This window comes from Notechis scutatus, chromosome 12, assembly GCF_049901735.1.
Source record: "Notechis scutatus isolate UNSWTSFEM ecotype Mainland chromosome 12, rNotScu1.2, whole genome shotgun sequence".
NCBI lineage: Eukaryota > Metazoa > Chordata > Lepidosauria > Squamata > Elapidae > Notechis > Notechis scutatus.
The window spans coordinates 14227091-14237765 of record NC_142020.1 but is presented as its reverse complement, the minus strand read 5'-3'; the positions used below and the strand labels follow the sequence as shown (position 1 = coordinate 14237765).

Sequence of the window (10675 nt, the reverse complement as noted above, 5' to 3'; positions counted from 1 at the left end):
ACCAATACGAAACATTCGGGTTGACTTAAGCACACTGGGAAAAGGGACATCAACCTTCTGAAACCTCAAACTTTAATCAGTTAACAATTTAACCTTTTGTCCCTGATTCAACCTAATGGGGTTTTTTTTCGAGTCAGATTGTTATATTGGCTGATCATTCTGGAGTTTGAGGAAGGGATGCCATTAAAATGAGACTCTTGTCAAATTGGGAGCACAACAACCTTGTGGGTCCCACAGGAAATGCCACACATCCTGGAATTTCCATGGAAGAAGGGTCTAAAAAGTCAAGATGGCAGACAAGGGGTATTATAAACATTGGTATTTGTTTTGGGGGGCATGTCTAATTGAGAGCAATGGTTGAAGAAGCAAATTCTTTAGAAAACATAGCAGGCCATTTCAGGCATGAAGAAAAACACATGAAGGAAGGAAGGAGAAGGGGATGGAAAAGAGGATGGAGGGAGGGAGGGAGGGAGGAAGGGAGAAGGGGATGAAAAAGAGAGATTGAAGGAAAGGAAGGAAATAAAAGAAGGGGAAGGGAGGGAAGAGGAAGAAAGAAAGGAAAGAAGAAAGGAAGGAAAAAAGAGAAGGAGGGAAGAATGGATGGAAAAAAGGGAAGGAAGGAAGGCATCTAGCTTTATTCAAGAAGGAAGGAAGGAAATAAAATAAGGAAAGAAGAGGAAAGGGGAGGAGGAAGGAAGAATGGATGGAAGGAAGGTATTTAGCTATATGTATTCAAGGAAGAAAGAAGGAAGGATCTTGCTATATGTATTCAAGGAAGAAGGAAGGGAGGCATCTAGCTAGATCCATTCAAGGAAGGAAGGAAGGAAATAAGAAAAGAAGAGGAAGGGAGGGAAGAGGAAGGATGGGTGGATGGAAGGAAGGCATCTAGCTAGATGTTTTCAAGGAAGGAAGGAAGGAAGGAAGGAAGGAAGGAAGGAAGGCTTATATTCTAATGTTCCAAGTCAATATTAGGACAGCATCCAGTCTCCTTGATAACATTTTGGACCCCATTGTCTGTGTAGGGTATACCATTACTGTTCCATCCACCTTAAAGAATTTCATTCTTTCCCAGAATTCAAGCAGTGTTAGGCAGTTGGATGCCCCCGTGTCACCAGAAGTCATGAAGCAAGACCATCCAGAGTACTACTGTCTTCTCCAACAAGCCCCAACCCCAATAGATGGTTTAAACCCCGGGGTGGAAGGTGCAGGTCCCCACAAAACTGGAATTCGCCTTATTGCAAGTCATTTTGTGATATATTTTTTTCTGTCCCGGCTGCTTCACAATGTCCAAAACTGAACCTGTTGAACATCCAAGAGGTGGTATTTATTATCTTGCACATGGTATGGGGATCGCAGGACTGGCAGTGGGTCTGGAGATGAAAGAATGTAATCAATGCTAAATTTAATTTCGGAGTCAGATTTTCCGATGTTTGGGCTCTGTCGGCTGGCGGCAGCTCTTGGAAAAAACTCACCGGGCTCTGAAGATTGGAGCGGTTGGGATTCCAAACTCTCCCCAGGGCAGGAGATTTCGGGAAAGACGGAATCGGCGGAAGACAAAGTAGGCAAGGCAGCTTTTTCTCCAGCCATCCTTTGATCCCTTTTCACACTCCGCCTCCTTCGCCTCCTGTAATTCCCATTTTCAAACAAATCCAGCATGGATTCACACCCGGTGGCAAAACTCCAGTAATTTCCTTTGCCTTTGTCATTGCCTTCGGCTCGGGGAACCTGCGTTCGTTCAACCAAAAACAGCAATACTGTCAATTAAAAAGGATCTATCCACCCTGTCTGGAAACTCTCACAGTTTGAGATCTTCAAACATGAAAGATCTGAAGAAGGTTGGGCTCTACAGTGGGTTTCCGTGGGGAAGCTCCTTTGGACACGCGCTGGAGCTTGGAGGAGGTTAGGCCACCATGAGGAAGGTGACCTCTGAAGGTTAATGGCCAGCTGTACAGAAACAGGTTGTCCACCACTGCTGCCCATTTAGCTTTGTGGCCCTGACCTCTCAGCACGTATGCTGTGAATGTTGCCTTCTCCACATCTGCCTTCACTTAGATGTGAGGCTCATATAAACAGCTATGACACGTTGCTGAAATCCAGGCTCTCTAATTATAGAAATTGGAGGTAAATATACCCTTCAGTCTGCTACAGAATCTCTCTCTCTCTCTCTCTCTCTCTCTCTCTCTCTCTCTCTCTCTTCCTTCCTTCCTTCTCTCTCTCTCTCTCTCTCTCCTTCTTTCTTTTTCTCCCTTCCTTTTCTTCTTTCTTTCTTTCTTTCTTTCTTTCTTTCTTTCTTTCTTTCTTTCTTTCTTTCTTTCTTTCTTTCTTTCTTTCTTTCTTTCTTTCTTTCTTTCTTTCTTTCTTTCCTTCCTTTTCCTTCCTTCTTTCTCTTTCTCTGTCTCTTTCTTTCCCTCTCTTTTTCTTTCCTCCTCTTTTCCAGCAAAATGGCTGAACTTATATTTTAAAAAATCTCCACTTAATGGCCATTCATTCCCTCCACCTCTTCTTCAAATGAGGACAGTGGTTTTCTCCAAAATCGCCATAGTTTTGTTTTGTTTAGCTTTTTTTTTAAAAAAAAATGCCATAACCAGGATTGGAACGTTCACATTCATCATCTCTTGCTTATCATCTCTAATGTGGTTCTTCTTTGATCTGTTTTATGATTTCCTTACTTCTTCACTTGCAAGCTACTCAGGGTAGTTTGGAGTTGAGGGACCTCTTAATTTAATCAATCAATCCACTAATATTGCACTGATGATGTTCCCTACTTGGGTCATGGAACGTTTGCGAGAAAACCACCAAGCTCAGAGATCACCAAGGACCCCACACTCCTCCTCTTCTTCCTGCACTTTGCAAACCCAACTCCCTTCTAAGCACTGATGGTGTTACCTAGTTGGGTCATGAAATGTCTGCAAGAAAGTCACCAAGCTCAGAGAGCACCAAGGACTCCACAGTTCAGCCCTGAGCTACAACTATTCTCTTCTATCAATCCAATAATAACTTCACGGAAAGTAATTTGAAAGGCTTTCTCAGACAACCAAGGCTGAGCCAACTCATGCCCGCAACTGCAAATTGTAGGAATGACCCAACCCAGAACAGGATGAGTGCATGGATGGAGGGCACATGTTTGCAAAGGTGTGTCTTGAAGGCTTACCTTGACAAAACAGCTGTTGAGAGACAGGTTGTGACGAATGGAATTCTGCCAGGCTCGTTGATTCGTCCGATAGTACGGGAACTTCTTCATAATGAAATCGTAGATGCCAGAAAGAGTCACCTTGTTGGAAGGACTCTGCTGAATGGCCATGGCGATTAAAGCTATGTAGCTGCCCAGAGAAAGATGAACAAATGAAGAGCATCAGGACCTCATTGGATGCAAAGGGGAAGACACAGAGAGACATTGAAAATGGGATGATTCAGTAGACTTTGTAGCGCAGAGGCTGCTATCTTCAATGTGTTCAGTGAAGACTTAGTAAGTCTCTTCGAACACAAGGCACTGAACATTTTGCAGCAAACCATTATTACTTTTAAGTTTGATCTGCTGATTAAAACACAACTGTGACCATATAAATAGATGATAGATAGATAAGGATGGATAGATCAATAGATAGATAGAAGATAGAAATAGATGATAGATAGATGATAGATAGATAGATAGATAGATAGATAGATAGATAGATAGAGATAGATACTTGATAGAGATGGATAGATGGATAGATATGGATAGATGATGGATGTAATAGATATAGATATATAGATATAGACACACCACTGATAGTTTTCACACATTGTGTTGGAAAGGTAGAATGTAATTTGTTTAGTTTCTATACTGTTATTATTGGATTGATGGAAGCAAATATTTGTAGCACAGGGTTGAACTGTCATCAGTGCCATATTATTGGATAGATTGATAACCACAAACTACCCTGGGTAGCTTGCACATGAAAAAAAAACAATCAAAGAAGAACCTTGTATCGTTATACCCAGAAAAATGTAACCTTATAAGAAATGTGCAAAGGCAGCCATTCTCTTGCTTGGTGTCAGTGCCCTGTTTCTAGGTAGAAATCTGGTTTTTAAGTTTTATCCCTAATACAGGTGTCTTGTGTTCTCTCTCAGTCCACATTGCAAGCATGATTAGTGAGGAATATTGGCCAAATGGAAGCAACAGCTCTGAAATAATTTATTTTTTAAAAAAATAAGAAGCAAATATCCTGCTTATATTTTCCACAGATATAAAGTGACCACGATCACCCTCTTCGTTCTGTTATAGAATCTGTATTTTCTTCTCCGTAGGGAAGGGGAAAAAATGATTATTTAAAAATGCTTAGACACAGTCACTTCATCAACTCAAAGTTTCTGAGAGCTGTAACTTCTGTGAGCTGCAGGAGATTGTGACTTTTAGCCAGAGAAGTAATTATTTGGTGGCTATTTTGCAAGGATTAAATGCATTTGGGGGGGCAAAATTTGGGTCAGATTCTGCACCCCTGACTTCTATGGAAGTTATTTGCATAGAAAGCAAAAGTGAGTTACAAATAAGCTAAATTCACTCCTTGGGTATTTTTAATCAGGGTCAAGATGAATAAATCCATTTAATGCAAATATCTCACCTGGTGGAACTTAACAACCAAGGGCACCCTTTCTTTCATTGCTTTTTTAAAATTTATTATTATTTTGTTTTCTTCTTAGGGCGTTCATCCAGGAGGAAGTTTAATCATAAAAGCAACATCTAAAGAGTTAGAACAGTGGGTCCAGCTCATTTTTGTCTGGAGAAAAATTGGAAAACCCCTCTTTCTTCTCCAAAATGAAAGACGGGGCAAATTTAACTCAGGGTGCAAATTTAACCCATCAGAATTCATTGGAGGGGACCAATCAGTTGCAAAAGTCTAAAAGTAACTGAAAAAAATGGGATTTAAGAGATATAGCTAAGATACCAGTTTTCAGACTCAACAGCCACAACCCCACTTAGATTTGGGGGTGCACATCAGCATGAAATTCACTCTTTTTTGACCTAACGGAATGAGAACCTTCGTCTAAGGTTTCCCATCATTTTCTTTTTCCTACCAAAGAGCTATTTTAAAAATATTCAGGGGCTGGTTATTCCTCTATGAAAAGAAAAATCTAAAACCCGATCGACTTTCTAATCTTGCCTCCTACTCCTTGCTAAGATCTTTATGAAGGGCAGGGGAAGAAAGAGAGAGAAGAAAGAAAGAAAGAAAGAAAGAAAGAAAGAAAGAAAGAAAGAAAGAAAGAAAGTAAGAAAGAAAGAAAGAAAGAAAGAAAGAAAGAAAGAAAGAAGGAAGGAGGGAGAAAAAAGAAAGAAAAGAAGAAAGAAATAAAAAAGAAAGGAAGAAGGAAGAAAAGAAGGAAGGAAAGAAGGAAAGAGAGATAGAAAGAAAGAGGGAGGGAAGAAGAAAAAGGAAAGAGAGAGAAGAAAGAAAGAGGGGGGAGGAAAAAAGAGAGAGAAGAAAGAAAGAAGAAGGAAGGAGGGAGAAAAAAGAAGAAGAAAGGAATAAAAAAAGAAAAGAAGAAGGAAGGAAAGAAGTAAGGAAGGGGAAAGGGAAGGAAGGAAGGAAATATTTTCCCAGGCTCCAAAATTATGCACACCCAGCTTAAAGAGTTCAGCTTACCTGTAAGCAGGTCTGGTGAATCTTTTTTCTTCATCTGAAGTGCAGGCTGGGTAATCCTCTCCATCATAATTAAAGCAGTTATAAGGGTATTGTGTGTTATCAAACATTCTTTTTTTTTCCTCTTGGATTTCTTTTAGCTCCTGAGGAAGGAGGGAAGAGGTGGGAGAGCGATCTTTCTTTATGAATGCTCCACTCCTCCCTTGCTCCCTCTCTTTCCTTCCAACCCTTCTCCCCCCCCTCTCTCTCACACACACACACCGAGCACAATTCTACCCCCACTCTCGCACTTTCCTTAGGAGTCTCCAGTCCCGGGCAAAATTATTCCTCATAGGTTGGTTTTGTTCCATCCTCCCTGGCGTTCAACAACGTGCCAGTAGAAAGGCACCTTTCTCACCCAAGTCAGATGCGGGTGAGAATCTTTCTTGAACCTTTCAAGAAGGTTCAAAGCTTTTCGGAAAGCTTTCAACTTAGCGACTTTTTACCCTGGTAAACCAGGCACGGGGGGTCGGGGGAATCTGCTTGGGTGGTCCCAAGCGAGCGAGGCACTCTCAGGCGTTGCCTGTGGAGAGCAGGCAAGGTTAATGGGCTCGAAAAGATGGGGTTGCCTCTTCTACCTTGGCTTCTTCTTCTGGGGTTCAGTCCTTTAAGCGGAATGGCACAGGAGGGATGGGCCTTGAGTTCCTTTGGTCTCTCTCCCTCCCTCTTTATTTCTCTCTTTGTCTCTTACTGTTTCTCTCTTTCTATTTCTTTACTTCTTTCTCTTTCAGTCTTTCCCTTTCTCTCTCTCTCTCTCTCTCTCTCTCTCTATTTCTCTCTCTATTTCTTTACTTCTTTCTCTTTCAGTCCTTCTTTTTCTCTTCCCTCCCTCCCTCCCTCTTTTTCTCTCTTAATCTCTCTCTCTCTTTATTTCTCTCTCTCTCTTTTTTTTACTTATTTCTCTTTCCTTCTTTTCTCTTTCCCTCCCTCCCTCTTTCTCTCTCTCTCTCTTTATTTCTCTCTCTCTATTTTTTACTTCTTTCTTTTCAGTCCTTCTCTCTCCCTCTCTCTCCCCTCCCTCTTTATTTCTCTCTTTCTTACTATTTCTATTTCTTTCTATTTCTTTACTTCTTTCTCTTTCAGTTCTTCTCTTTCTCTCTTACTATTTCTCTCTATTTCTTTCCTTCTTTCTCTTTCAGTCCTTCTCTCTCCCTCTCTCTCCCCTCCCTCTCTTTATTTCTCTCTTTTTACTATTTCTCTTTCTCTCTTTCTCTTTCTTTACTTCTTTCTCTTTCAGTCCTTCTCTCTCTCTCTCTCTCCTCTCTCCTCTCTCTCTCTTACTATTTCTCTCCCTCCCTATTTCTTTACTTTTTTCTCGTTCAGTCCTTCTCTGTCTCTCCCCATCCCTCCCTCTTTTTTTCTCTTTATCTCTCTCTCTCTATTTCTCTCTCTCTTTCTATTTCTTTACTTCTTTCTCTTTCAGTCCTTCTCTGTCTCCCCCTCCCTCTTTTTCTTTCTTTATCTCTCTCTCTCTCTCTCTCTCTTTCTCTCTCTCTATCTCTTTACTTTCTCTTTCAGAGTCCTTCTCTCTCTCCCTCCCTCTTTCGTTCTCTCTTTCTCTCTTACTATTTCTCTCTCTCTCTATTTTTTTTACTTCTTTCTCTTTCAGTCCTTGTGTGTGTGTGTGTGTGTGTGTGTCTGTCTGTCTGTCTGTCTGTCTGTCTCTCCTCTCCTCTCCTCTCCTCTCCTCTCTCCCCCCTCCCTCCCTGCCTCCTTCTTTCTCACTTTTTAAGAACTTAAAATCCTGGGTCACCATCAAAAACTCTTGTGACAATTCTGTATACGGTGCACCTATGGTTTAAGACAAATTGGGGATGACAATTGAACGGAGGGTGGGGCGGGGCGGGTGCTTTCAAAATGAACCACTGTCAGAGAGGAAAAGGTTTTTTTTTCCCCCCAAAAAAAAGAAAGAAAGAAAAAAAGAAATTCAAAGCATAATAGCTGGAGGCAAGAGAGCTCCATGTGTGGGCTTTGATCTAGAGGATGAATTAGCTAATAACTGTGTGTGCTGGCATCAAGTCCTGTAACAATTTTGATCGTTTTCCTTCTTGTTCTCGGTTTCGTTTCTCTCTCTGTGTGTGTCTCTCTCCTTCCATTTCTAATTCTATCCTATCCTATTCATTTCTGATTCTCTTCTCTTCTCTTCTCTTCTCTTCTCCCTCTCCCTCTCCCTCTCCCTCTCCCTCTCCCTCTTCCTCTCTCCTTCCATTTCTAATTCTATCCTATCCTATTCATTTCTGATTCTCTTCTCTTCTTCTCTTCTCTTCTCTTCTCTTCTCTTCTCTTCTCTTCTCTTCTCTCTTCTCTCTCCTCTCTCCTCTCCCTCTCCATTTCTATTCTATCTATCCTATTCATTTCTGATTCTCTTTTCTCTCCTCCTTCCCTCCTTCATTCTCTCCTATCCTATTCATCTCCTCTCTCTCCTCTCTCCTTCCATTTCTAATTCTGATTCTCTTCCTATTCCTATTCATTTTAATTATTTATGGTCTCTGAGACCCACACAAGGCTTGTAAGTATTGCAGGAAATTTTGCCCCATACATATTTGAAATAAGTGAAGAGAAGCATTGATAGAATCTTATCAAACTATTACCAAAATCCATAATGTCTTGAATTCTACCACCGGAAGACCTGAAGTCTCTTTCTGCCATGCTGGCTGTTTAAGGTAACACCCCATTCACCCCCAAATACAGAAATAACTTTAATACTTCAATTGCACTTAGCAGATTTCAAGTGTTTTGCAGAAAAGAAACTGACTCATTGTATTCCTTTAGCATTCTGTTTGGCTGTTATAATTTTATCAATGTCACTGTAACCCAGCCAGGCTGTGATTGTAAAATTAAGATTTTCTTTTCTAGGCTGTTTCACCTTCCCTTTCCCCCTTCTCTCCTTGGCTTTTTAGAATGCATATCTCCGGAATGCAAAGCTATAAAAACCATTTGATCTGGGCGATTAAGCCAATGATAAAAATGTCGTGGAAGATTTGTTTTTAATATTTTGTTGTTAAAACAACATGAACCCAAATGGAAGGAAAAGCTTCACGTGAAATTGGGATGTTTAATCATGATGGCAGCTTTGGAAAGGACTTTTCAACCTGCCGCTGTTATCTGTTCACAAAGTTGGATTTATGTGTATGTGGGCATCATTTCATAATTGTTAGCAAAAGGGAGAGGAAAGAAAGAGAGAAGAGAGAGAGGAAAATAAGGAAGGAGGGAGGGAGGGAGGGGAAGCAAGAAAAAAGGAAGGGAGGAAGGAAGGAAGGAAGAAAAAGAGGAAGGAATGATGGAAGGAAGGAAGGGTGAAGAGAGGGAGGGAGGGAGGCAGAAAAAGGATGGAAGGAACGAAGCAAAGAAGGAAGGGAGGAGGGAGGGAGTTTGGATGAGGGGGAAGAGAGGGAGGAAGAAAGAAGAAAGCAAAAGAGGAAGGAAAGATGGAAGGAAGGAAGGAAGGAGAGAGGGAGCGAGGGAGGCGGAAAAAGGATGGAAGAAAGGAAGCAAAGAAGGAAGGGAGGAGGGAGGAAATGTGGAGGAGGGGGAAGAGAGGGAGGGAGGAAGAAAGGAAAAAGAGGAAGGATGGAGGGAGGGGGAAGAAAAAGAAGGGAGTCAGCTTTGCTATGAAACCTAAAACACATGTTATGTCAGGGATCCTATATTACATATTCCCAAAGTTAGCCCGGTATCCTGTCTCTCTCTGAGCTAGGAAATGTTGGTTACTGTTAGGGATAACATTGTTTACCCTAACTGGTTTGGGTAAAAATAATAAATATGGTATCATGGTTTGTTAGTTAAAGTGTGTGTAACTTTAACAGCAAGAATGTAATTAAGGGTGTGGTTGTAAAAGCGCAATATAAGAAGCAAGGCAATTGCAGCTCACTCTCTCTGGCTTGAAGATCCCTAATTACTGGATGGATTGATGACTGCGTTCTTGCTGTAAAGGAGTGTTGATTTTTCTCAACGGAGAGAAGATAAAGATTGGACTGATTTATTGTAAGTGAACTGACATTGGCTATTCAAGACGGACTTTGCAAATAGAGTATCCCCGACAAGACTTGTCTGAAATGGATATATGACTAATGGACCATTTATTTTGACTATGCTATAATTCTTAAATGGAATAAACTATATTTTTGATAGCACAAGCGTATCTGTATTTTTTACTGCGTGTTAACTAGAAAACTTATCTCACACATTTACCTGTCTTCCTATCTGACTTCGCTGCACGTTCTGTTTAGTTTGTTTTCCTTAACACCCGTTGGGGAATCCAGGCATAACAGTTACCACATTATAAAAAAGATGTAGAGACTCTGGAAAGAATGCAGAAAAGAGCAACAAAGATGATTAGGGGGGTGGAGTTTAAAAAATGTATGAAAAACCATTGCAAGAATTGGGTATGGCTAGTCCAAAGAAAAGGACTAGGAGCAACAAGATAGCAGCCTTCCAATATTTGAGGAGCTGCCACAGAGAAGGTGGGGTGTCAACTTATTCTCCAAAGCACCAGAAGGCAGGATGAGAAGCGACGGATGGAAACCAATCAAGGAGAGAACCAATTTAGAAATAAGAAGAAATTTCTTGACAGTTAGAACAATTAGTCATTGGAACTCAAGTTGCCTTCAGAAGTTGTGGTGCTCCAACACTGGAGGCTTTCAAGGAGAGATTGGTCAGCCAATTGTCTGGAATATTATAGGGTTTTCTGAAGAGGGGGTTGGACTAGAAGACCTCCAAGGTCCCTTCCCACTCTTGTTATTCTGTATATTCTGTTAAAATGCAAACCTCTCCCATGGGCCTGGGTGGAAAAAAATAAATAGAAATTCTTTTTTCTCCTGTATCTCTGCATCTCCTGTAACCTTGTTTATTCCTAAATTTCCGTCACTGCAAGCCAGCCAGGATCCTGCATTTCCCACAAGGGCCCTAAAGTCGCATTTGCTAGCCGTTTGGTCCCGGGATGGGAACCACAGTAGAAGCATCACTCCAAAAACCCAGAAACAAATATTTCGAGAGAAGCTCAGCTTACATTCACTTGC

The 10675-nt window shown here is 41.2% G+C and overlaps 1 protein-coding gene across 1 annotated transcript; it reads right to left on the bottom strand.

The window, feature by feature from the left end:
• Positions 1 to 1036: 1036 nt before the first annotated feature.
• On the bottom strand, positions 1037 to 5728 carry FOXL3 (forkhead box L3). The gene is made up of 3 exons (XM_026691946.2): positions 5622 to 5728; positions 3152 to 3320; positions 1037 to 1725 (listed from the first exon to the last, which is right to left on the bottom strand). Exons 1-3 carry the CDS (start codon positions 5726 to 5728, stop codon positions 1279 to 1281), a joined length of 723 nt encoding a protein of 240 aa, XP_026547731.2. The 3' UTR covers positions 1037 to 1278.
• Between the last annotated feature and the right edge of the window lie 4947 nt (positions 5729 to 10675).